At 56.5% G+C, this 26,460-nt stretch overlaps 2 protein-coding genes across 2 annotated transcripts; both read right to left on the bottom strand.

Moving 5' to 3' along the window:
• Positions 1–27: 27 nt before the first annotated feature.
• LOC142361231 (uncharacterized) lies at positions 28–25,871 on the bottom strand. Its single transcript, XM_075420067.1, is given in 6 exon segments — positions 28–1,177; positions 3,580–4,622; positions 4,625–5,406; positions 22,859–24,614; positions 24,877–24,984; positions 25,631–25,871. Coding segments are annotated over 6 exon segments (4,287 nt in total). The 3' UTR covers positions 28–820.
• On the bottom strand, positions 5,573–6,937 carry LOC142361227 (KRAB domain-containing protein 1-like). Its single transcript, XM_075420061.1, has 3 exons — positions 6,697–6,937; positions 5,909–6,016; positions 5,573–5,676 (listed from the first exon to the last, which is right to left on the bottom strand). Exons 1-3 carry the CDS (start codon positions 6,935–6,937, stop codon positions 5,633–5,635), a joined length of 393 nt encoding a protein of 130 aa, XP_075276176.1. The 3' UTR covers positions 5,573–5,632.
• Positions 25,872–26,460: the final 589 nt, after the last annotated feature.

Raw genomic sequence — 26,460 nt, 5'->3', positions numbered from 1 at the left:
ACACCTTTTGAGAATTGATGGGATGTTCAAGCCAGCATGCTCCTATTGCTATGGCTTCTGAATGTGTTTCAGGTCTTGTTTAGGGTTAAACAACTATTTAAGAATATTGCCCAGAGATCTACCCCGAGGCTGGATAGCTGTGAGTAGCGGGGTGTGTGGGATAGTGTGGGCAAGTACCTAGGACAGTGGGCACCTCCTGTGTTTTTGAACCTCACCCCTGAACAAGTGCAGAATCCTAACAAACTAGTAAAATACTTGAAACAAGTATGGTGTCACCTTGGAAACTGCAGAGACGCAGATCACTGCAATGTGCTGGGGCCTGGCCCATGCCTACCGAGCCTCCCTGTTCAACATTATTCAGTGCTCTCAGGGGAAAGAGAGGGAAAACGAACCAATGGGTACTGCAGCTACCCCAACCCTGGAGACAGGTGCTGCCACTAAACCAGAAGCCCCAGCCATGCTGGTATGAGTTGCCCGTATACAGAAGCAGCACACAAAAAAATCAATTCACACAGTAAGGGATGATGATGAAGCAGGGCCATCACGAGAGCAGGAGGAAGAGGCAGAACCAGAGACACTCACCAGATCCCTGTCCTTGAGCGAGCTGTGAGATTTCAGCCGCCATCCAGGCAAGCACATTGTCACCTGGCTGCTCTGATGCTGGGATAATGGGGCCAGTAACTTGGAATTAGAGGGCAGGGAAGCCAAGCAGCAGGGATCCCTGTCTAGGGAAGGGGGCATTGACAAGGCCATTGGAAAAAAGGCACAAGCCCTCAGCCTCTGGAGGCGACTTCTGCCAGGCGTGAGGAAAAGGGATCCCTCAGTGAAAATGTATGTTATCCAGGCAAGTGGGACACCATGGAGAGAGGTATCCAATACTAGAGGGAATTAGCGGTGCAGGAGATAGTTTATGACGACTCATACAACGCACAATCACCCCCAGACCCCGATGAATTCCAGTGCACATGACCCATATGGAGGAGGTTTGTACAGAATGCACCATTGTCATATGAACAGTCATTGGCTGTGATGGACTGGAAAGGTGAAGAGGCACCAACGGTGGATGAAGTGGCTGGCTGACTCTGGCAATACGAAGAAAATCGCTTATCAGTCCTCCTGCTTTAGCACCAACGAGGGGATCCGGTCCGTGACACCAGTTTTTAATGTTGCGTCCCACCTATGGGGGAGGAGGGGAAAAGCAGCTAAGGTTCTGTTATAGCAATGATGTTACAGTAAGAATCACGCACATTAACGAAGGATGAAATTTGATGAAACCAAGCAAAGTGCAGCGGTGAGAGAATCAGACCAGACCTCAGCAACTGGCGCCCAGGAACCTCCCACAGACCGTGGGCATGGGCCATGACAGTTACACCAGCTGCAAGCTCCAGATGCAGCATGTGACCATCCAACAGCACCCACCATCTCTCCTGCGCTGTAGGACTGTTATGACAGCTGGAGCCCAAAGTCGTGGACTAAATGAACTCAACAGAGAGTTTAGAGGGATGGCCCGTAGACTAAGGGATGATATCTCTGGGTGGGTGCCTCTGGGTGGATCTCTATCTCTCTCTCTGTCTCTCTGTCTCTCAAAGACAGGAGAAGTGGTGGTGATTCATTGGAAAGTGCAAGATATGGGCATAATGTAGATAGTACAGAAGAAGGACTGGATACTGTCCTGGGTTTGGCTGGGACACGGTGAATTTTCAGCAGGGAGGGCTAAACCAAAGCAGCCAAACAAATCAGGTATTCGGTACCATGTGACGTCATGCCCACAATAGAGCTGGGGGAGCTGGCGGAGGAGGGGAATCGCTGCTCCGGAGGGAGCTGGGCATCGGGCGGGGAGAAAACTGCATTGTGTGTTCCTTTTATCAGTATTATTGCTGTTACCGCTCCCTCCCTTTGCTGTTCTGCCGAGCTGTCTCCATCCCCACCCCCGAGTCTCCCCTCTTCCTTCCCATTGCCCTCCCCAGCCCAGCGCAGGAGCAGAGGGCGAGCAGCCGCGTGGTTCTTTGGTGCCACCCGGGGCTGAAGCCAAAGCTCAGCAAGTGCAAGCAAAAATGCGCCAGCTGGTTTTCCCCTGGGAAGAAGGAAGGAATGGCTCCCCCCGAGGCAGCCTCTTTGGAATGGGCCGAGGTGGGCTCGGAGGTGACGGCGGCAGCTCCGGCAGGCGGCTGCGGGGAGCAGGACGGGAGAGGTGGGGAGGCTGCGCCGCCGGCTTCTGCCAAGCCCCTGGGAGTGGGGTGCGGAAAGTTGGGCGGTGAAAACGCCGCACGGCTCCGCAGCCCTCGCAGGGCAGGAACCAGCCACGCAGAGAGTCCTAGGGCACCCTTGCCTTCCCGCTGCACCCACTGCTCACCCGAGCAGCCGGCACTGGGTGATCTGCACTGCTTTCCCAGGCCCCACAACCCCAGCACCCACAGCCCCCCACAGCTCAGCAGCTACTCCCCCCATGCCATGGGCATCCCTGAAAAGCCAAGGTGCCTTTGCACATCTGAAGCCAAACCTAGGTCCCAGGCTTTCAGGGACGTGGCCACCAACTTCACCTCCAGCCGTTTGCACGAATAGAGGGAAACTTTGGGCACAAGTGAATTTGTGCTCCTGTCTGACTGAAAAATAAATTTAAAAGCTGATGGGAGGAGCAGGCGGTTCCCAGCGAGGTCGGGAGGCCCCAGTACAGTTGGTTCCTCTCGCGGAGATGAGCCCTCACCGACATCCCCATGGCTCCCTCAGGACCCTGCTTCAGCCCTGGTTGCCCACTGCAGCCCCAGGCAGATCCCAGCCTCTCGCTCTGACCCAACAAGAAGGGGCTGGCGAAGGGGTTTTCTGGGGATGAGCAAAGGGACCTCAGCCCTGAGGTGCTGCTGCCAGCGAGCAGTAACACCCGCTGTGCTGCCATGGAGCTCACTGCTTGTTGTCAGCAGCAAGAAGCTTTTCATTTACTATCTGGGAGCCAAAATAAAGCATCATCTTTCCCCTGTCCCATAAACCATTCTGACTGCATTATGATTCATTTATTGTATTTCCCTGCCCTGGCAGCCAGTCCTACACCCACGCCTCTCCTGCAGAAGCTGCTGGCACCGCGGGGCTCAGCAGAGGGGAAGGGGCACTGGTGACAACCCTACCCCAGCTGGCGAGTGTCATGGCAGATGTGCAGGACATCCCAAGGCAGCAACAAAGGAGGATCCCGCCCACACCAGCGAGGAGGCTTCTCAGGCAGCAGCTGGAGCTGGACCCCATGGTGAAGGGGACACGGCCGCCACTCTCTCCCAGCCCATGGGTGGATGTTCTGGTGGAGACTGAAGTCCTTACTCTGGGTGACTCCCACGCAGACACCCCTGCAGCAGCCCCCTCTGCACGGTGGGACGATCAGTGGCTGTTTTGGGGGGCACCGGGGTGCAGAGGTGGCCACAGGCTGGGTGTGCTGGGGCTCTAGGGGTGACCCAGCACGATCCCCTCATCCCGCAACTGCTTCTCGCAGCCACCGCACTCGAAGGGCTTGGGCTACACCTGCCCCCCCACCAGGGATGGACACCCCTCATCCCAATGGATGCCGTCTGGCACCGCCAATGGCCCCTGCTGCACCTGCTGGTGGCTCTTCTGGTGCTGCTTCTGACTGCAGGTCTTGCCGCACTCACTGCACTTGCAAGGCTCCTCATCGGTGTGGAGGAGCTGGTTGGTGGTGAGGGTCTCCTCACCCTGGAAGGCCTTGGGGAAGTGGCCACAGGCAAAGGGGTGCTTAGTATGGATGAGCTGATGTCTGAGCAAGCCGCCCTTCTGGGTGAAGCTCTTGCCACACTGACCACACTTGTAGGGCTTCTCACCCGTGTGGATGCGCTGGTGGACATTGAGGACACTCTTGGATCTGAAGGCCTTGGGGCAGTGGGGGCAAGCAAAGGGGCGCTCGCCGGTGTGGATGCTCTAGTGGTTGACCAGGTTGCGCTTCTCGATGAAGTCCTTGCCACATTGACCACACTTGTAGGGCTTCTCACCCGTGTGGATGCGCTGGTGGACATTGAGGACACTCTTGGATCTGAAGGCCTTGGGGCAGTGGAGGCAAGCAAAGGGGCGCTCCCCAGTGTGGATGCGCTGATGGCTGACCAGGTTGCGCTTCTGGATGAAGCTCTTGCCACACTGACCACACTTGTAGGGCTTCTCACCTGTGTGGATGCGCTGGTGAGCAGTGAGGACAGTCTTGGTTCTGAAGGCCTTGGGGCAGTGGGCGCAGGCAAAGGGGCATTCCCCGGTGTGGATGCTCTGGTGGCTGACCAGGTTACCCTTCTGCATGAAGCTCTTGCCACACTGACCACACTTGTAGGGCTTATCACCTGTATGGATCCGCTGGTGGGCATTGAGGACATTCTCGGATATGAAGGCCTTGGGGCAATGGGCGCAGACAAAGGGGTGCTCCCCAGTGTGGATGCTCTGGTGGCTGACTAGGTTGCGCTTCTTGATGAAGCTCTTGCCACACTGACCACACTTGTAGGGCTTCTCACCCGTGTGGATGTGCTGGTGGGCATTGAGGACATTCTTGGATCGGAAGGCCTTGGGGCAGCGGGCGCAGGTAAAGGGGTACTCCCCGGTGTGGATGCGCTGGTGGCTGACCAGGTTGTGCTTCTGGATAAACTCTTGTCACACTGATCACACTTGAAGGGCTTCTCCCCTGTGTGGATGTGCTGGTGCCTGACGAGGTTGCTCCTGTGACTGAAGCGGTGGCCACAGTGGCTACAGGCAAAGGGCTTCTCTCCTTTGTGGACCCACAGGTGGAGGGTGAGGGTCCTCCTATACAGGAAGGCCTTGGGACAGTGGGCGCAGGCAAAGCGCTCACCGTTACGGATTCGCTGGTGCATGGTCAAGGTCCTCCTGTCTCTGAAGGCCTTGGGGCAACGGGTGCAGGCGAAGGGACGCTCTCTGGTGTGGATACGCTGGTGGATGACAAGGTCACCCTTCCGCTTGTAGCGGTGGCCACAGTGGCTGCAGGCAAAGGGCTTCTCGCCGCTGTGGACCCGCTGGTGCATGGTGAAGGTCTTCCTGTCCTTAAAGGCCTTGGGGCAGTGCGCACAAGCAAAAGGACGCTCCCCAGTGTGGATGCGCTGGTGTCTGACCAGGTGGCCCTTATGGCTGAAGCGGTGGCCACAGTAGCTGCAGGCAAAGGGCATCTCGCCGCTGTGGACCAGCTGGTGCATGGTGAAGGTCTTCTTGTCCCTGAAGGCCTTGGGGCAGTGCGCACAAGCAAAAGGACGCTCCCCTGTGTGGATGCACTGGTGGACGATGAGACCCTTCCTTTCCCTGAAGGCCTTGGGACAGTGGCTGCAGGCGAAGGGCTTCTCACCAGTGTGCACACGCTGGTGCCTGGCCAGGTCATGCCTGGAGGTGAACCGCTTGCTGCAGTCGGTGCAGTTGAAGGGCCGCCTGATTGTGTGCCTCCGCTTGTGCTTGGTCAGCGTAGTCTGGCTCTTGAAGCTCTTGCCACACTCGGGGCACGTGGCAGGGGTCTTCTCCATCCGACCAGGGGCCGGGATGGGATGGAGCAGGGAGCAGCCCAACAGGACCTCCTGGCTCCCACCCGGCTTGGGCATCCCCAGGACCAGGGCACTGGGTGCCGACAGCTTCTCAAGGACTTCCTCAGCCTCCCTCCTCACTCCAGGGCCACCAGCTGCTGCAGAACAGAGGCTGGGGTCACTGCCAGGGACAGGACAGGACGTGGGATGTTTCACCATGGGAACTGGCACAAGCACCAAGCCAGCCCCCCACCCTTCCTGCCAGAAGCACACAGCTCATGGTCAGCAGCTCCCTGCACCATGGGACAGCAGAGAGACCTCACCTGGCAGCACCCTGGCACGCAGCATCTAGTGCCAAGGGGACAGTGCTGCAAGAACCCCTCACCCCACCACATGCCCCCCCCGGTACCCACCTGCAAAAGGGGTCTGGTGCATTCGCTGCGCACTGAGAGGGTCTGGAATGCACTGCATCTCTTCATGCTCCATCTTGCAGATGATCTCTGGCTTGGTGGTGGGCCAGCCTGTCCAGAGCAAAGACAGAAGCAACCTCTCCTGCACTGCTGGGACAGCAGCACCAGCTCCCCCATGCCCCCAGCCCCACCATCTCCCCTTGCACTGCTCCTCTCTCCTGCCCCCCTTCCTGGATCCTACAGCCTCCTCTCGCCTCGCCCTTGTCACGTCGGCCAATCTCCTGCAGACAGGACACCTGGGAACGGCTCAAACATGTACCAGGGGAGGTTTCAGCTGGACAAGAGGAAGCATTTCCTTACTGAGAGGCTGGTCAATCACTGCAACAGGCTTCCTGCAGAGTTGGCTGATGCCCCAGTCCTGACAGTGTTTCAGAGGTGCTTGGACCATGCCCTTAGTGACACGCTTTAACTTTTGGCCAGCCCTGAAGTGGTCACGGAGTTGGACCAGATGATATTTGTACATTCATTCACAATGAAGCAGTCTATCATATCATATCATATCATATCATATCATATCATATCATATCATATCATATCATATTCTGTTCTCTGTACCAGGGTGGCTCTCCACAGGACGCTGCCTGGCAGGGTAGCACCTGCCATCACAACAGCTACGTGAGGAATTCGCCAGCAACAATACAGTTGGATTTTCCCTTTCAAGGGCTCCAGCTCAGTCAAAGAGCTGAACTCCGGATCCACCCCAGCCCGGCAGTGCCAGAGAGAGTCCTCACCCAGCAAGGCGACCGCCTGGTAGTTCTCCAGCATCACCTCCCGGTACAGTTGCCGCTGCCAGCCCGCCAGCTCTGCCCACTCCTCGGGGGAGAAGTAGATGGCCACATCCTCAAACGTCACCGACATCTGCAGCAAGAAGCACCACCGGCTCAGCACACTCTGCCTCACACTCGCTGAACACCTCTGCCCAAATCCTGCCGCTGTCGGGCAGGGCCCCGGCAGCACCGGGGGCTCCGGCATCCCAAGGGCAGCACCGGGAGAGCTCGGAGCACCCCGTGCAAGGGAAGGGCCAGGGCAGAGGGGCGGTGGGTGCACAGCCAGCCCACACAGCAGGGTCACCGGGGCTGCGCCTGACCCCCACCTTGCCGCAGCAGCCCGGAGCCCTCCCGTGCCGCTGGCTCTCGGCGGGGAGACGGAGGCACACACAAAGAGCGATCGGCAAGACGCAGCTGGGATGCTCCGGAGGCCGCAGGAGGGGCCTCTCCCGTCACCAGCCGCCCCGGCGCAGCACGGACAGACGGTCCCTGCCAAGCACAGCATTGCCGTGAGCACAGCGGGCCAGAAGCTCACTCACCTGCCAGCAGCTGCCTTCCCTTCCCCCCAAGGCCTTCAAACCTGCTGCCACCAGCACCGACTGCGGAAACGGAAAAGGCGGCCCCGGGAGCAGCGTGGCCGCGTCAGCCCGGGAGCCCGCCCGCCGCCGGTGCAGCACGGGAGGTGTAGTCCTGCCGCCCGCCCGGCCCTCTCGGCTAGGGGGCGGCTGCTGCCCAGAACCCCCTGCGGCGATACGGTTGCTCCACCCAACCTTGCGGGCTGGAGGAAGGCGGCTGCGGAGCCGTGCGGGCTTTTCACCGCCCGACTGTCCGCACCCCGCTCCCAGGGACTCGGCAGAAGACGGCGGCGCCGTGTCCCCACCGCTCCCGCCCCGATCCCCGCAGCCGCCCGCCGGAGCTGCCACCGTCACCTCCGAGCCCACCTCGGCCCATTCCAAAGAGGCTGCCTCGGGGGGAGCCATTCCTTCCTTCCTCCCAGGGGAAAACCAGCTGGCGCGTTTTTGCTTGCACTTGCTGAGCTTTGGCTTCAGCCCGGGCAGCACCGAAGAACCACGCGGCCGCTCGCCCGCTGCTCCCGTGCTGGAGTGGGGAGGGCAATGGGAAGGAAGAGGCGAGACTCGGGGGTCGGGATGGAGACAGCTCGGCAGAACAGCAAAGGGAGGGAGCGGTAACAGCAATAATACTGATAAAAGGAACACACAAAGCCAGGAACACACAACGCTGTTTTCTCCCCACCCGATGTCCAGCTCCCTCCGGAGCAGCCATTCCCCTCCCCCACCAGCTCCCCCTGCTCTGTTGTGGGCATGAGGTCACATGGTACCGAATGCCCGATTTGTTTGGCTGCTTTGGGTCAGCCCTCCTGGCTGTGTCCCCTCCCAGATGCCTGTGAGAATTAACCCTGTGCCAGCCGAACCCAGGACTGTATCCAGCCCTTACTCTGTACCATCTATGTCATGCCCAGATCTTACAGTTTCCAGTGAACCACCATTACTTTTGCTGCCTTTGAGAGACAGAGACAGACCCAGAGATATAATCCCTTATACATCTATACGTTTTTTTTAGCTCCTCCAGGGATGGGGACTCCCCCACTGCCCTGGGCAGCCTGGGCCAAAGCCTGACCACTCAGCAAAGAAATTTTTACCAATAGCCAATCTGAACCTTCCCTGACGCAGCTTGAGCCCATTGCCTCTTGTCCTGTTGCTGTTTACCTGGGAGAAGAGACCAACCCCCCCTCACTATACCCTCCTGTCAGGGAGCTGTAGAGAGCGAGAAGGTCTCCCCTCAGCCTCCTCTTCTCTAGACTGAACAGCCCCAGCTCCCTCAGGCTCTCCTCAGCAGACTTGTTCTCCAGACCCCTCCCCAGCGTCGCTGCCCTGCTCTGGACACACTCCAGCCCCTCCATGTCTTTCTTGTATGTAGTCACGAACCCGTGCTGGCTGGGCCTGATCCCCTGGTTGTCCTTCACATGCCTGGTGAGTGCACTCAGGATAAATCGCTCCATAAGCTTCCCCGGCACCGAGGTCAGGCTGACAGAGCTGAAAGGGCGACATTTGTTCTTTAACTGAAGCAGCGTCTGGCTGTAAGGCCTTTGCCTCAGCCCAGGTGTCACACAGTGGATTTGAGTGTTGGACCATCACCCTTTACTTCTGTCTGAAAAGAAAAGCTGAGCTCCTTGCTCGAGTTGAACCACTCCCTTTTGTTAACTCTTTGGTATTTGACACAGGAGTCCAAGCAAGTCCCCTTCTGTCATTGACAAGTCCGGCAAGTCCACCGACCCACACTGAGGGATTGGCTGTGCAAGGGCTGATTTATTATGGCCTGGACAACCCGTAGTCACCCACAGACCCTGATGAAATCCAAATGAGCATGATCCATGTGGCGGAAGTTCGTACAGAGTGCACCATCGTCATACGCCCATTCATGGGCAGCAACGGGCTGGAAAGCAGAAGAGGCACCAACAGTGAATGAAGAGGCTGGCCACCTCCAGCAATACAAAGACAATCTCCGTTCTTCCCCACACGTCTGGTTTCTGCTGTGGAAAGGCTGTCCGAGCAGTGCAAAAACCTGTTCAAAAAACTGTTTGAAAACTCGCATAGGTCCTACTCCCCACCTGTACAGATCAGTGTCTCAGCTACTATGAGAAAACATTCCCTGGCTCAAGAGAGATGGTACACACCATGAGGCAGCCTGTGGTTTTACCTGCGTGACCAGGGAGAGGACATGAGGAGGCAGGATGGAACACATGCCTCAGAACTAAAGCACAGGTATGCAAGGTGCAAGCAGAAACAATCAGGAATGGGGGCTCTCCCAGGAACGTTGCTGCTCCAGTTTACAGTGGGCACCTCCCCAGACAAAGTAGAAGGGTGGAGTTTACTGCTGACCCTAGGCAAGGAGCTGCTGACTCGTTTTTACAAGATGTGAGTACCAAGGGTGTGGTAACCCACGCGTGCCACATGTACAACTGCTATGGCCAGGACTAGAGGGGTCCTGCCTCCAGCCAGGTGGAGGAGAAGAACTGGGTTTACTGGTCTGTATGGATTTGATGGCCTGGCATGTCAGCTCCACAGGAGTATAAGCTTGTAGTGTACCCTAATGCCATCAGATTACAAAAGGTCAGAACCCATCGGTATTTCTGGAGTGACAGGGGGATCCCAACAGCTGACTGTGTTGGAGGCTGAAGTGAGCCTAACTGGGAACGAGTGGCAAAAGCACCATGGTGTGACTGGCCCCAAGGCTCCGTGCATCCTTGGCACAGACTGCCTCAGGAGAGGGGATTTCAAGGACCCTAAAGGGTGACGGTGGGCTTTCAGTATAGCTGCCTTGAAGACGGAATGCCGAGTTTCAGCATCCGTGCAGGAACAGAAATGACTCTAACACATTCATGCAAGGCACAGTCAGTTCCCTTTATTGCTCTGCTTGCGTGGTTATATACATTTTCCCACATCTGTACACGCGATCACGCTTATTCGGATAGGCTACAGACATAAATCACGCGCTGTTCACGCACCCCATATTCTCTTATGATTGGTAACTATGCACTAATGCCAATAGCAACAGACCGCCTCCACGTCCTTGAACACATCTTGTTTCTGCTAACCCACATCATGTGCTCTATCAGAACTTTCTCAATGGCTATTCTTAGCTGCCCTTTCCAGCGGCCTGTTCAGTTATGCTCACTGTTTTGCTTAAGCGGCCTAGTCTTGCTAACTCTCAAGCTACATCAACCCCTACAACGGAGGACAATGAACAGCTGTCCACCTTGTCCAGTCTCTTAAGGATCCTTCTGTTGTGGGGATGCTGAGGGCTGAAGAACAACAGGTGCCGACCCCTATGACAGCAGTGCACCAGTGGCAATATCACACCAACCGAGACTCCCTGATGCCCATCCAGAAGCTGATTTGTCAACTGGAGAGTCAAGGTGTGATCAGCAGGACTCGCTCATCCTTTACCAGTCCCGTATGGCCAGGGCAAAAGTGTAATGGAGAGTAGAGACTTCACAGTGCTCTGTGGTGGCCTGAATGAAGTCACGCTGCCCCTGAATACTGCCATGACGGATATGCTAGAACTTTGATATCAACTGGAGTCCAAGGCAGCCAAGTGGTATGCCACCACTGACATCGCTGATGCATTTGTCTCAAGCCCTTTGGCTGCAGAGTGCAGGCCAGCGCTTGCTTTCACTTGGAGGGGCGTCCAGTACACCTGGAACCGACTGCCCCAGGGGTGAAAACACAGCCCCACCATTTGCCATGGACTGATCCGGACTCTGCTGGAACAGGGTGAAGCTCCGCAACACCTGCCATGCATTGAAAACATCCTTGTGTTGGGCAATACAGCAGTAGCAGTTTTTGAGAAAGGGGAGAAAATAATCCAAATCGCTCTGAAAGCCAGTTCTGCCCAGTCCAGACTTCCACATCCTGTAGCAGGGGATAAAGTCCCCGAAGTGCACCTGAAGAACATTTTAGGGCAGCCAGTCTGGGTTAGTCCTGCCACGGGCAAAGCTGTGGGATCGCTTTTCCTCAAGAACCTGGGTGCATTTGGTGGGTGATGCGGCAGGATGGGGAAGGCAATGTGTACTTCAAGGGGATGTGATTTTGGGTGAGAATAGCCCGTCATTTAAACTCTATGATGTTAATTCAGCATAGTTCAGATTTTGAGGTTTGTTCAGCCTGGAGAATAGAAGGCTGAGCGGTGACCTCATCACTGCCTACACTCTCTGGTGACCAGTGCTAGGACACAAGGCAGGGGAATGAAGCTGCATCAGGAGAAGTTCAGACTGGACTTTAGGAAAAGGTTCTTCACTGAGAGGGCGGCTGGTCACTGGAACAGGCTACCCAGAGAAGTGGTCATGGCACCAAACCTGTCAGAGTTCAAGGAGCATCTGGAAGACTCACTGAGCCATGTGGTTTAATTTGAGTTAGTCCTTCCAACTGGAGATATTCTGTGGTTCTATGATTCTATGATTCTAATTGCTAATTCCCCCTGCCAGCGTGTGTGATCACTACCACAGTTGCTGTATGTCATATCAAAGGTCTTACAGTAAAATAGTCCAGATTAATGAGGGATCAACTTTGATGAAACCAAGCAAGGTGCAGCGCTGATAGAATCAGACCTGGCTTCAGCAACTGGCGACTAGCAACTTCCTTGAGATCGACATCTTCAAACCACAGACCGTGGGCATGGGCCGCACCAAATACACTAGCCACGAGTTCCAGATGCAGCATGTGACCATCCAACAGCACCCACCATCTCTCCTGCCCTGCAGGACTGTCATGACAGATGGAGCCCAAAGTCATGGACTAAATTAACTCAACGGACAGTTTAGAGGGATGGCCCGTAGACTAAGGGATGATATCTCTGGGTGGGTATCTATCTCTCTCTCTGTCTCTCAAAGACAGGAGAAGTGGTGGTGATTTACTGGAAAGCACAAGAACATAGAATCATAGAATACTTTGTGTTGGAAGTGACGTGCGGAAAGCAGACTCCACTATCTGTAAGACTGTAAAGTAGGTATATTCGGTGCCGGGCAGCACGGGGGGTAGTCCCACCAAAGTCGTGCGTGCCAAGCAGCAACTTGTCTCTTCAATTTATACAACTGAATATTACATATACATTAGATTTCCCAATACGTCTATACATATGCATCTATCCCTGTTTCATATCAAAATCAGTTGCAAGAAATAATTTTCATATTATAATTAGTTCTAAGAAGTAATTTCCATATTAAAATCAGTTCCAAGAAGTAATTTCCATAGACTCCTCCCAGCTGTGCTTGCGCAGTGCCTCCTGGTGGTGGTCGTCGGGGGCCCCAAGATGAAGGCCCATCCTCTTCATCACAGTGTTAGCTGATTGACCTTTGATTCTGCGCAAACTCAGTTCTCTTCTGGCTCCCATCCATACAGCAGGGTCGGTCTTAACCGGTTCTAGGCAACTCCCAGCCCCTATCAGGAACTGACCCCTTTGTATGGAGATGCAAGACTCTGCTTCGGTTAATTTAGACAATAGATAGGCACTATCAGTTCTCTTTAAATGCACCTCAACTATTAGATAATGGTACTTGTTTTGGTTTTGGCTGCAGCCGGCAAGAAAAGCGCCACGCAGCCACCCCTCCCCCCACCGGGGTGCGGAGGAGAATGGAAAAGAAACAGGCAGAAACTGGTGGGTCGGGGATAAGGGGCGCCCCCCCCCCCCCCCCCCCCCCCCATCGGAACCCAGTATGACGGCACATGGTCTGGAATACCCGGCTCTATTTGGCCAGGTTGGGGTTGGGTCAGCCCACCCGGCTGTGCCCCTTCTTGGATTCTGGTGAAAATTAACCCTGTCCTGGCCGAACCCAGGACATTATCCACCATTTATTCCATACCATCTACGTCGTGCCCAGGTCCCCCATTGTCCAGTTGATCACCACCACTTTTCCTGTCTCCAGATATCATTCCCTTAGTCTATGGATCATCACTCTAAAGTGTCCGTTGAGTTCATTTAATCCATGACTTCGGGCTCCATCTGTCGTAATGGTCTTCCGTGGCAGGAGAGGTGATGTGTGGTGATGGGCGGTCACTTGCTGCATCCGGAGCTCACGGCTGATGTATCTGGTGCCGCCCGTGCCCACAGTCTGCAGGAGATGTTGATCTTGGGTGCCAGTTGTTGAAAACCAGGTACAGTTCCATCATCGCTGTGCTTTGCTAGGGTTCATCAAAAAGTCCATCCTTCTTTAATCTGGACGATACTTACTATGCTACTACTGGTATAACATATAACAATTATAACAGTGATAACAGACAGTGACAGGGTTATTTAACAATTAACTTTATACAATTTATTTATTTATGGACTATTCTCACCCAAAATCAAATCCCCATGAGGTACACATTGGACTTCCCCATCCTTCCGCATTACCCACCAGGTACACCCAGGTCCTTGAGCAAAAGCAGTCCCGTGGACAGGCTTGCCTTTGCCAGAGGCAGGACTAACCCAGACTGTCTTCCCTAACATGTTCCGCATGTGCACTACAGGGACTTTATCTCCTTCTACTGGGTGCTGAGATTTTGACTGGGCAGGACCAGCCCGGTTGGTGGACCCTCTGGTGTTAACCAACCAGGTGGCCTTTGCTAAATGGGTATCACAATTTTTGAAAGTCCCACCCCCCATTGCCCTCAAAGTGGTTTTTAGCAGCCCATTGTAACGTTCGATCTTTCCAGAGGCTGGTGCATGGTAGGGGATGTGGTACACCCACTCAATACCGTGTTCTTTGGCCCAGGTGTCTATGAGGCTGTTATGAAAGTGAGTCCCGTTGTCCGACTCAGTTCTTTCGGGAGTGCCATGTCGCCACAGGACTTGTTTTTCAAGGCCCAGGATGGTATTCCGGGCAGTGGCACGGGGCACAGGATAGGTTTCCAGCCATCCGGTGGTGGCCTCCACCATTGTGAGCACATAGCACTTGCCTTGGCGGGTTTATGGCAGTGTGATGTAATCTGCCAAGCCTCCCCATATTTATATTTTAGCCATCGTCCTCCATACCACTGAGGCTTTACCCGCTTGGCTTGCTTGATTGCAGCGCATGTCTCACATTCATGGATAACTTGTGCGATGGTGTCCATGGTTAAGTCCACCCCTCGGTCACGAGCCCATCGGTATGTCGCGTCTCTTCCTTGGTGGCCTGAGGTGTCATGGGCCCACCGAGCTATAAAGAGTTCACCCTTATGTTGCCAGTCCAGATCCACCTGAGCCACTTCAATCTTAGCAGCCTGATCTACCTGGTGGTTGTTTTGGTGTTCCTCAGTGGCCCGACTCTTAGGGACGTGGGCGTCCACATGACGGACTTTTACAGCCAACTGCTCCAGCTGGGCAGCAATATCTTGCCACAATGGGGCAGCCCAGATAGGTTTGCCTCTGTGCTGTCAGTTGTTCTTTTACCATTGCTGCAGCCACCCCCACAAGGCATTGGCCACCACTCAGGAGTCAGTGTAAAGATAGAGCACTGGCCACTTCTCTCGACTGGCAATGTCTAAAGCCAGCAGGATGGCTTTCACCTCTGCAAACTGGCTGGACTCACCTTCTCCTTTGGCAGATCCGCAACTTGTCGTGTAGGGCTCCATACAGCAGCCTTCCACCTCCGCTGCTTCCCTACAATGCAACAGGACCCATCCATGAACAGGGCATACTGTTTCTTATCTTCTGGCAGTTGGTTATACAGTGGGGCCTCTTCAGCACGTGTCACCTCCTCCTCTGGCGATGCTCCAAAATCTTTGCCTTCTGGCCAGTCCATGATTACCTCCAGAATTCCTGGGCGACTGGGGTTTCCCATTCGGGCGCGCTGGGTGATCAGCGCGACCCACTCACTCCACGTAGCATCACAGAATCACAGAATCACAGAATAGTAGGGGTTGGAAGGGACCTCTGTGGGTCATCTAGTCCAACCCCCCTGCCGAAGCAGAGTCACCTACAGCAGGCTGCACAGGACCTTGTCCAGGCAGGTCTTGAATATCTCCAGAGAAGGAGACTCCACAACCTCCCTGGGCAGCCTGTTCCAGTGCTCCATCACCCTCAGAGGCAAGAAGTTCTTCCTCATGTTCAGACGGAACTTTCTGTGCCTCAGTTTGTGCCCATTGCCCCTTGTCCTGTCATTGGGCACCACTGAAAAGAGCTTGGCCCCATCCTCCTGACACCCACCCTTCAGATATTTGTAGGCATTTATAAGGTCCCCTCGCAGCCTTCTCTTCTTCAGGCTGAACAAGCCCAGTTCCCTCAGCCTCTCCTCGTAGGGGAGATGCTCCAGTCCCCTCACCATCCTTGTAGCCCTCCGCTGGACTCTCTCCAGTAGCTCTTCATCTTTCTTGAACTGGGGAGCCCAGAACTGGACACAGTACTCCAGATGAGGCCTCACCAGGGCAGTGTAGAGGGGAAGGAGAACCTCCCTCGTCCTGCTGGCCACACTCTTCTTGATGCACCCCAGGATCCCATTGGCTTTCTTGGCAGCCAGGGCACACTGCTGGCTCATGGTTAACCTGTCGTCCAGCAGGACACCCAGGTCCCTCTCCGCAGAGCTGCTCTCCAGCAGGTCCACCCCAAGCCTGTACTGGTGGATGAGGTTGTTCCTCCCCAGGTGCAGGACATCGGTGGCATGATGCGTAGACGGGACCCTCTCTTTGAACATCCAGCCCAGGACCGGCAATCGTGGTGCTAGGAGGAGCTGTGCTTCAGTGCCGACCACTTCTGAAGCAGCTCGAACTCCTTCATATGCTGCCAGAATCTCTTTTTCAGTGGGAGTATAGCGGGCCTCAGATCCTTTGTATCCCCGGCTCCAGAACCCCAGGGGTTGACCTTGAGTCTCCCCTGGTGCTTTCTGCCAGAGACTCCAGGTTGGGCCATTCTCCTCGGCTGCGGTGTAGAGCACGTTTTTAACATCTTGCCCTGACCGGACTGGACCAAGGGCTACGGCATGAACTATCTCCCGTTTAATTTGTTCAAATGCCTGTCGTTGCTCAGGGCCCCATTCAAAATCATTCTTCTTCTGGGTCACGTGGTACAGAGGACTCACAATCTGGCTGTAATTTGGGACATGCATCCTCCAAAAACCCACAATACCCAGGAAGGCCTGTGCTTCGTTTTTGCTGGTTGGTGGGGACATAGCTGCTATTTTGTTGATGACATCCATTGGGATTTGACGGCGCCCATCCTGCCATTTTATTCCCAAAAACTGGATCTCTTGCGCAGGTCCCTTGACTTTACTTCGCTTAATGGCAAAACCAGCTTTCAGAAGGATCTGAACTATTTTCTCCCCTTTCTCAAAAACTTCCTCCGCTGTGTCACCCCATACAATGATGTCATTGATGTACTGCAGATGTTCTGGAGCTTCACCCTTTTCCAGTGCAGTCTAGATTAGTCCATGGCAAATGGTGGGATTGTGCTTCCACCCCTGGGGCAGTCGATTCCAGGTGTACTGGATGCCCCTCCAGGTGAAAGCAAATTGTGGCCTGCACTCTGCTGCCAAAGGGATGGAGAAGAATGCATTAGCGATGTCAATTGTAGCATACCACTTGGCTGCCTTTGACTCCAGCTGATACTGAAGTTCTAGCATGTCTGGCACTGCAGCACTCAGTGGTGGTGTGACTTCATTCAGGCCACGGTAGTCTACTGTCAGTCTCCACTCTCCAGTAGATTTTCTCACTGGCCATATGGGACTATTAAAGGGTGAGTGAGTTTTGGTGATCACTCCTTGACTCTCCAGCTGGCGGATCAGCTGATGAATGGGGAGAAGGGAGTCTCGGCTGGTACGATACTGTCGCCGGTGCACCGTTGTGGTCGCGATGGGTACCTGTTGTTCTTCCACCCTCAGCAACCCCACAACGGAAGGATCCTCCATGAGACCAGGCAAAATGGACAGCTGTTTAATTTCTTCCGTCTCCGAAGCAGCTATGCCAAAAGCCCACCGATACCCCTTTGGGTCCTTGAAATACCCTCTCCTAAGATAGTCTATCCCAAGGATGCACGGAGCCTTGGGGCCAGTTACAATGGGGTGCTTCTGCCACTCCTGCCCAGTGAGGCTCACTTCAGCCTCCAATACACTCAGCTCTTGGGACCCCCCCTGTCACTCCTGAAATGCAAATGGACTCTGACCCTTTGAAATCTGATGCCATTAAATACACTGTGCACCAGTGTCCACTAGAGCTTTATACTCTTGTGGATCTGACGTGCCAGGCCACCAAATCCACACCGTCCAATAAACACTGTTGTCCCTTTCCTCCACCTGGCTGGAGGCAGGGCCCCTCTAATCCTGGTCAGAGAATTTGCTGCTCACCTGCTGTAAAAATGACTTGGAGGTCCCCTCCAGAGGATCAGAATCAAGATCAAACTGTCCACCTGGCCTGGAGAGCTGGCTGCTGGAAACTGGAGCGGCATTTTTCCTAAGAGAATCCCCTTTTGTGATTGTTTTATATCGCAACTCACGCACTCGTGCCTCTAGACTTGAGGTAGGATTTCCATTCCACTTCCTCATGTCCTCTCCGTGGTCACGCAGGTAAAACCACAGGGTGCCCCGGGGTGTGTAGCCTCTGTATTCTTTCTCCTGAGCAGAGAAATGCCTGCCCCTAATAGCTGAGATGCTGGCCCGTACAGGTGGGGAGTAGGATATATTCTCTTTGATTTGCCGCACCTCCCGGGCCAGTTTCTCCACAGCTGAGACAAGGGAGGAAGAGAGACTTTCCTCATATTGCCGGAGTCTGACAGCCACCTCATCCCACTGTTGGTGCCTCCTTACCTTTTCAGTTTACAACTGCCAGTGAGTTGCCATATGAGAATGGTGCGCTCCGCACAAACTTCCTCCACATAGATGCTGTGCACTGGATTTCATCTGGGTCTGTGGGTACCTGCTCATCGTCTGTGTCACAGTAAACCAGCTCCCGCACAGCTAATTCCCTCAGGTACTGAATACCCCTTTCCATATTGGTCCACTTGCCAGGATAGCATACAAAATCGTCACTGAAGGGGTACCTCTCCCTCACGCCTGACAGAAATCTCCTCCAGAGGCTGAGGACTTGTTCCTTTTTCCCAATGGCCTTGTCAATGCCCCCGTCCCTGGCCAGGGATCCCAGCTGCTTGGCTTCCTTGCCCTCTAACTGCAAGCTGCTGGCCCCATTATCCCAGCACCGCAGCAGCCAGGTGGCAATGTGCTCGCCTGGGTGGCGGCTGAAATCTTTCCGCATGTCTCGCAGCTCGCTCAGGGACAGGGACTGGGTGATGATCTCTGTCTCTGTCTCCCGCCATGACCCTGGCTCATTGTCATCCCTCCCGGAGCGATCTGCTCTCTTTGCGTCTTTCTTTAGTTTTACAGGGGCGACTGCTACCGGCACAGGTTGGTCATTGGGATCAGCTGCGATGCCTGCAGCTGGAGCTGGGGCTGGAGCAGCTGCTGTGCCTGCCGGGCAAACCGGGGCTGTCCCTGTGGCTGCGGCTGTGGCAGCGGTGGTGCCAGTCGGGGGGGCTGTGACTGCCTGCTGGGCTGGAGGGGCTACAGGGCCGGCTGGGGGGGCAGCACCAGTTGCAGCGCCTGCCGCTTCATTTCCCCCCCTTTCCCCTTTAGGGCACTGAACAGTGTTGAACAAGGCAGCTCGGTAGGCGTGGGCCAGACCCCAGCACGTTGCTGTGATTTGTGTCTCTCTGGAGTTCCCAGGGTGGCAGCACACTTTTTGCAGGTATTTTACTAGTTTGTCTGGATTCTGTACTTGCTCAGGGGTGAGTTTAAAAAACACCAGCGGTGCCCACTGCCCTAGACACCTGCCCATGCTGTCCCATACACCCAGCCACTCACAGCTATCCGGCCCTGGGGCAGGTCTCTGCATGTTGTTCTTAACTACCTGTTTAACCCTAAACAAGACCCAAAACCCATTCAGGAGGAAGAACAAAAGGAGAGTGCTGGCTTGAGCATCCCACGGGTACTCGAAATTCTCAAAAGCCATTAGGACTAGCCTGATGGAGAGAGGGGGGGCGAAACAGTGGGGGGAGGTATCCCCTCCAGTTTTCCCCACAGATTGGGTTTGATTATTAACAAATTCTAGGACATAGGATCCGAGGTATGGAAATGACTGCAGTGCCGCATGCAAATACAAGCCTAATTTCATGCTCAGTGATGTTATCATGTCGTAAGTCGATATCGTACAGTAGAGCAAAATCATCATCCTGGTCCTTTTCCCCGAGGTAAGGAAAAGCATGGCAGCGAACAGATACAGCAAACAAGGATTCAAATACCACAACCATCTAATCAAAGACAGAAACTTTTTTACTGGCAACTACTTAACTAACACAGAAAAACGCGTATAAAAAAATTTAACAAAATCTAAGAAAGCAATTTTAACACCCGCTGCTCAGGCCTGCCGTTATCCCAGCCCCATGCTTGGGCGCCAAATGTTTTGCTTTCGGCTGCAGCCGGCAACAAAAGTGCCACGCAGCCACCCCTCCCCCCACCGGGGTGTGGAGGAGAATGGAAAACAAACAGGCAGAAACCGGTGGGTCGGGATAAGTGCAGTTTAACAGAACAGCAAACAAAGGGAACAGTAACAGCAACGATACAGATAAGGAGAAAACATGACACGAACCGCACAACCCAGAGAGCCGCCATCCACAACTGGCGCCGTGCGCTCCCAAGCGGGAGTGAGTTCCCGCCCGCGCCACCCCTCCCTCCCACCAGAACCCAGTATGATGGCTCATGGTATGGAATACCCAGCTCTTTTTGGTCAGCTTGGGGTTGGGTCAGCCCACCCGGCTGTGTCCCTTCCTGGATTCTGGTGAAAATTAACCCTGTCCTGGCTGAGCCCAGGACAGTGCTTCTAATAAAATCCCTTTTAACCCCTTCCTTCAGAAGGAACCTTTGCAAGCCATGTGGCAGAACCCCATGCAGTAAGCAGGGACATCTTCAACTGGATCAGGTTGCTCAGAGCCCCGTCCAACCTGGCCTGGAATGTTTCCAGGGATGGGGCCTCCACTACCTCTCTGGGCAACATGGGCCAGTCTTTCACCACTCAACGTAAAAAAATTCCTTCTCATATCCAGTCCAAATCTACCATCCCGTAGTTTAAAACCATTACTCCCTGAAGATCTGGGCATGATGCAGATGGTACAGAATAAGGGCTGGACACTGTCCTGGGTTCGGCTTACACAGGGTTCATTCTCACAGGCATCTGGGAGGGGACACAGCCAGGAGGGCTGACCCAAAGTAGCCAAACAAATCGGGCATTCGGTACCATGTGATGTCATGCCCACAATAGAGCTGGCGGAGCTGGCGGGGGAGGGGAATGGCTGCTCCGGAGGGAGCTGGGCATCGGGTGGGGAGAAAACAGCGTTGTGTGTTCCTGGCTGTGTGTGTTCCTTTTATCAGTATTACTGTTGTTACCGCTCCCTCCCTTTGCTGTTCGGTCGAGCTGTCTCCATCCCCACCCCCGAGTCCCGCCTCTTCCTTCCCATTGCCCTCCCCAGCCCAGCGCGGGAGCAGCGGGCGAGCGGCCGCGTGGTTCTTTGGTGCCGCCTGGGCTGAAGCCAAAGCTCAGCAAGTGCAAGCAAAAACGCGCCAGCTGGTTTTCCCCTGGGAAGAAGGAAGGAATGGCTCCCCCTGAGGCAGCCTCTTTGCAATGGGCCGAGGTGGTCTCGGAGGTGACGGCGGCAGCTCCGACAGGCGGCTGCGGGGAGCAGGACGGGAGAGGTGGGGACGCGGTGCCGCCGGCTTCTGCCGGGCGGCTGCGGGGAGCAGGGCGGGAGCGGTGGGGACGCGGTGCCGCCGGCTTCTGCCGAGCCCCTGGGAGCGGGGTGCGGACAGTCGGGCGGTGAAAAGCACCCAGGGGGCACTGGCTGGTCGCCACCACACCAACCCCTTTCCTGGCTTCATTAGCCCAGTGCTGCAGCAGCCCGGACGGCTGCCGAGGGGCTACCAGGCCACAGTCGGGGAACAGAAGGGACCCACCGTGCCCGCGAATGGGGCAGCGCTGGGCCCCAACCGGCCGGGTCCCCTAAAGTACCCACGGCAATGCAGACAGTCCTGGGGCACCCCGGCCTTCCCGCTGCACCCACTGCTCCCCCACGCAGCCGGCGCTGGGTGATCTGCACTGCTGTCCCACGCCCTGCAACCCCAGCACCCACAGCCCCCCACAGCTCAGCAGCTACTCCCCCCATGGCCTGGGCACCCCTGAAAAGCCAAGGTGCCTTTGCATGCCTGAAGCCAAAGGTAGGACCCAGGCTTTGAGGGACGTGGCCACCAACTTCACCTCCAGCCGTTTGCACAAATAGAGGGAAACTTTGGGCACAAGTGAATTTGTGCTCCTGTCTGACTGAAAAATAAAATTAAAAGCTGATGGGAAAAGCAGGCGGTTCCCAGCGAGGTCGGGAGGCGCCAGCACAGTTGGTTCCTCTCGTGGAGATGAGCCCTCACCCACATCCCCACGGCTCCCTCGGGACCCTGCTTCAGCCCCAGCTGCCCACTGCAGCCCCCAGGCAGATCCCAGCCTCTCGTTGTGTTCCAACAAGAAGGGGCCAGCGAAGGGGTTCTCTGCTCACGAGCAAGGGGACCTCAGCCCTCAGGTGCTGCCGCCAGAGAGCAGTAACACCCGCTGTGCTGCCATGGAGCTCACTGCTTGTCATCTGCAGGAAGAAGCTTTTCATTTACTATGGGGGCACCAAAATAAAGCAGCGTCTTCCCCTGTCCCATAAACCATTCTCACTGCATTGTGATTCATTTATTGTATTTCCTCTGCCCTGGCAGCCAGTCCTGCACCCACGCCTCTGCCGCAGAAGCTGCTGGCACCACGGGGCTCAGGACAGTGGGGAAGAGGCGCTGGTGACTACCCTACCCCAGCTGGCGAGTGCGATGGTGGCTGTGCAGGACATCCCAAGGCAGCAGCAAAGGAGGATCCAACCCACGCGAGTGAGGAGGCTTCTCAGGCACCAGCTGGAGCTGGACCCAGTGGTGAAGGGGACACGGCCACCACTCTCTCCCAGCCCATGGATGGCTTCTCTGGTGGAGACGGACATTGGTGCTTTGGGTGACTCCCATGCAGACACCCCTGCAGCAGCCCCCACTGCCCCATGGGAATGTCAGTAGCTGTTTTGGGGGGCACCTGGGTGCAGAGGTGGCCACAGGCTGGGTGTGCTGGGGCTCTACTGGTGACCCAGCATGATCCCCTCATCCCACAACTGCTTCTTGCAGCCACTGCACTGGAAGTGCTTGGGCTCCACCTGCTCCCCCACCAGGAATGGACACCCCTCATCCCAATGGATGCCCTCCGGCACCGCCAATGACCCCTGCTGCATCCGCTGGTGGCTGTTCTGGTGCTGCTTCTGACTGCAGGTCTTGCTCCACTCACTGCACTTGCAAGGCTCCTCATTGGTGTGGAGGAGGTGGTTGGTGGTGAGAGTCTCCTCATCCTGGAAGGCCTTGAGGCAGTGGGTTCAGGCAAAGGGGTGCTTAGCGTGGATGAGCTGATGTCTGAAGAGGACGCTCCTGTGGGTGTAGCTCTTGCCACACTGACCACACTTGTAGGGCTTCTCACCCGTGTGGATGCGCTGGTGGGCAGTGAGGACATTCTTGGTTCTGAAGGCCTTGGGGCAGTGGGCACAGGCAAAGGGGCGCTCCCCGGTGTGGATGCTCTGGTGGCTGACCAGGTTGCCCTTCTGCACGAAGCTCTTGCCACACTGACCACACTTGTAGGGCTTCTCACCTGTGTGGATGCGCTGGTGGGCATTGAGGACACTCTTGGATGTGAAGGCCTTGGGGCAGTGGGCGCAGGCAAAGGGGTACTCCCCGGTGTGGATGCGCTGGTGGGCAGTGAGGACATTCTTGGTTCTGAAGGCCTTGGGGCAGTGGGAGCAGGCAAAGGGGCGCTCCCCGGTGTGGATGCTCTGGTGGCTGACCAGGTTGCGCTTCTCGATGAAGGTCTTGCCACACTGACCACACTTGTAGGGCTTCTCACCTGTGTGGATGCGCTGGTGGGCAGTGAGGGCATTCTCAGATCTGAAGGCCTTGGGGCAGTGGGCACAGGCAAAGGGGCGCTCCCCGGTGTGGATGCTCTGGTGGCTGACCAGGTTGACCTTCCGTGTGAACCTCTTGCCACACTGACCACACTTGTAGGGCTTCTCACCCGTGTGGATGCGCTGGTGGGCATTGAGGTCATTCTTGAATCTGAAGGCCTTGGGGCAGTGGGCGCAGACAAAGGGGAACTCCCCGGTGTGGATGCGCTGGTGCCTCACCAGGTAGCTCCTGTGACTGAAGCGGTGGCCACAGTGGCTGCAGGCAAAGGGCTTCTCTGCTTTGTGGACCCACAGGTGGAGGGTGAGGGTCCTCCTATACAGGAAGGCCTTGGGGCAGTGGGCGCAGGCAAAGTGCTCGCCGTTATGGATTCGCTGGTGCATGGTCAAGGTCTTCCTTTCCCTGAAGGCCTTGGGGCAATGGGTGCAGGCAAAGGGACGCTCTCCGGTGTGGATGCGCTGGTGGATGACAAGGTCACTCTTCCGCCTGTAGCGGTGGCCACAGTGGCTGCAGGCAAAGGGCTTCTCGCCACTGTGGACCCGCTGGTGCATGGCGAAGTTCCTCCTGTCATTGAAGGCCTTGGGGCAGTGCGCACAAGCAAAAGGACGCTCCCCAGTGTGGATGCGCTGGTGTCTGACCAGGTGGCGCTTCTGGCTGAAGCGGTGGCCACAGTAGCTGCAGGCAAAGGGCTTCTCGCCACTGTGGACCCGCTGGTGCATGGTGAAGGTCTTCCTGTCCTTGAAGGCCTTGGGGCAGTGCGCACAAGCAAAAGGACGCTCCCCAGTGTGGATGCGCTGGTGTCTGACCAGGTGGCCCTTATGGCTGAAGCGGTGGCCACAGTAGCTGCAGGCAAAGGGCTTCTCGCCGCTGTGGACCAACTGGTGCACAGTGAAGGTCTTCTTGTCCCTGAAGGCCTTGGGGCAGTGCGCACAAGCAAAAGGACGCTCCCCTGTGTGGATGCGCTCGTGGACGATGAGACCCTTCCTTTCCCTGAAGGCCTTGGGGCAGTGGCTGCAGGTGAAGGGCTTCTCACCCGTGTGCACACGCTGGTGCCTGGCCAGGTCATGCCTGGAGGTGAACCGCTTGCCACAGTCGGTGCAGCTAAAGGGCTGCCCGATTGTGTGCCTCCGCTTGTGCTTGGTCAGCGTAGTCTGGCTCTTGAAGCTCTTGCCGCACTCGGGGCACGTGGCAGGGGTCTTCTCCGTCCGACCAGGGGCCGGGATGGGATGGAGCAGGGAGCAGCCCAACAGGACCTCCTGGCTCCCACCCGGCTTGGGCATCCCCAGGACCAGGGCACTGGGTGCTGACAGCTCCTCAAGGACTTCCTCACCCTCCCTCCTCACTCCAGGGCCACCAGCTGCTGCAGAAGAGAGGCCGGGGTCACTGTCAGCGTCAGGACAGGACGTGGGACACTTCACCATGGGAACTGGCACAAGCACCAAGCCAGCCCCCACCCTTCCTGCCTGAAGCACTCAGCTGATGGTCAGCAGCTCCCTGCACCATGGGACAGCAGAGAGACCTCACCTGGCAGCACCAGGACATGGAGCATCTAGTGCCAAGGGGACAGTGCTGCAAGAACCCCTCACCCCACCACATGCCCCCCCATCCCCCCCAGTACTCACCTGCAAAAGGGGTCTGGTGCATTCGCTGCGCAATGAGAGGGTCTGGCATGCACTGCATCTCTTCCCGCTCCATCTTGCAGATGATCTCTGGCTTGGTGGTGGGCCAGCCTGTCCAGAGCAAAGACAGAAGCAACCTCTCCTGCACTGCTGGGACAACAGCACCAGCTCCCCCTGCCCCCAGCCCCACCATCTCCTCTTGCACTGCTCCTCTCTCCTGCCCCGCTTCCCGGCGCCTACACCCGCCTCTCGCCTCGCCCTTGTCACCTCGGCCACTCTCCTGCAGACTGGACACCTGGGAACAGCCCAAACCTGTGCCAGGGGAGGTTTCAGCTGGACACGAGGAAGCATTTCTTTACCGAGAGGGTGGTCAAACACTGCAACAGGCTTCCTGCAGAGTTGGCTGATGCCCCAGTCCTGACAGTGTTTGAGAGGCGCTTGGACCATGCCCTTAGTGACACGCTTTAACTTTTGGCCAGCCCTGAAGTGGTCAGGGAGTTGGACTAGATGATCCTTGTATGTTCCTTCCAACTGAAGCAGTCCATTGTATATTATTCTATTCTATTCTGTTCTGTCGTATCCTATTCTCCATACCAATGACCACTCTCTGCAGGGTAACACCTGCCATCACAACAGCTACTTCAGGACTTGGCCAGTAACAGCAGCAGCGGGATTTTCCCTTTCAAGGGCTCCAGCTCAGTCAAAGAGCTGAGCTCTGGATCCACCCCAGCCCGGCAGTGCCAGAGAGAGTCCTCACCCAGCGAGGCGACCGCCTGGTAGTTCTCCAGCATCACCTCCCGGTACAGTCGCCGCTGCCAGCCCGCCAGCTCTGCCCACTCCTCGGGGGAGAAGTAGATGGCCACGTCCTCAAACGTCACCGACATCTGCAGCAAGAAGCACCACCGGCTCAACACACTCTGCCTCACACTCGCTGAACACCTCTGCCCAAATCCTGCCGCTGTCGGGCAGGGCCCCGGCAGCACCGGGGGCTCCGGCATCCCAAGGGCAGCACTGGGAGAGCTCGGAGCACCCCGTGCAAGGGAAGGCCAGGGCAGAGGGGCGGTGGGTGCCCAGCCAGCCCACACAGCAGGGTCACCGGGGCTGCGCCTGACCCCCACCTTGCCGCAGCAGCCCGGAGCCCTCCCGTGCCGCTGGCTCTCGGCGGGGAGACGGAGGCACACACAAAGAGCGATCGGCAAGACGCAGCTGGGATGCTCCGGAGGCCGCAGGAGGGGCCTCTCCCGTCACCAGCCGCCCCGGCGCAGCACGGACAGACGGTCCCTGCCAAGCACAGCACTGCCGTGAGCACAGCGGGCCAGAAGCTCACTCACCTGCCAGCAGCTGCCTTCCCTTCCCCCCAAGGCCTTCAAACCTGCTGCCACCAGCACCGACCGCGGGCACGGACAAAGGCGGCCCCGGGAGCAGCGTGGCCGCGTCAGCCCGGGAGCCCGCCCGCCGCCGGTGCAGCACGGGAGGTGTAGTCCTGCCGCCCGCCCGGCCCCGCTCGGCTCGGATCGGCTGGGGGGCGGCTGCTGCCCTGGGCCCCCGCGGGGATGAGGTTCCCCCCCCCGAGCTGTTGTCCCCAGA

Source organism: Opisthocomus hoazin, chromosome 4 (genome assembly GCF_030867145.1).
Source record: "Opisthocomus hoazin isolate bOpiHoa1 chromosome 4, bOpiHoa1.hap1, whole genome shotgun sequence".
NCBI lineage: Eukaryota > Metazoa > Chordata > Aves > Opisthocomiformes > Opisthocomidae > Opisthocomus > Opisthocomus hoazin.
The sequence above is the reverse complement of the archived record's forward strand: the minus strand, read 5'-3'. Positions and strand labels throughout refer to the sequence as shown.

Bases quoted from the DNA above. Each gene is read 5' to 3' on its own strand.
- LOC142361227 (XM_075420061.1), bottom strand. From the start codon at position 6,937: ATGCCGGAGCCCCCGGTGCTGCCGGGGCCCTGCCCGACAGCGGCAGGA. The intron at 6,017-6,696 runs GTGAGGACTCTC...TGCTCTGGACAG, and splicing joins CCAGGCGGTCGCCTTGCTGG to GCTGGCCCACCACCAAGCCA. The intron at 5,677-5,908 runs GTGGGTACCGGG...TGTCCCTGGCAG, and splicing joins GCACCAGACCCCTTTTGCAG to TGACCCCAGCCTCTGTTCTG.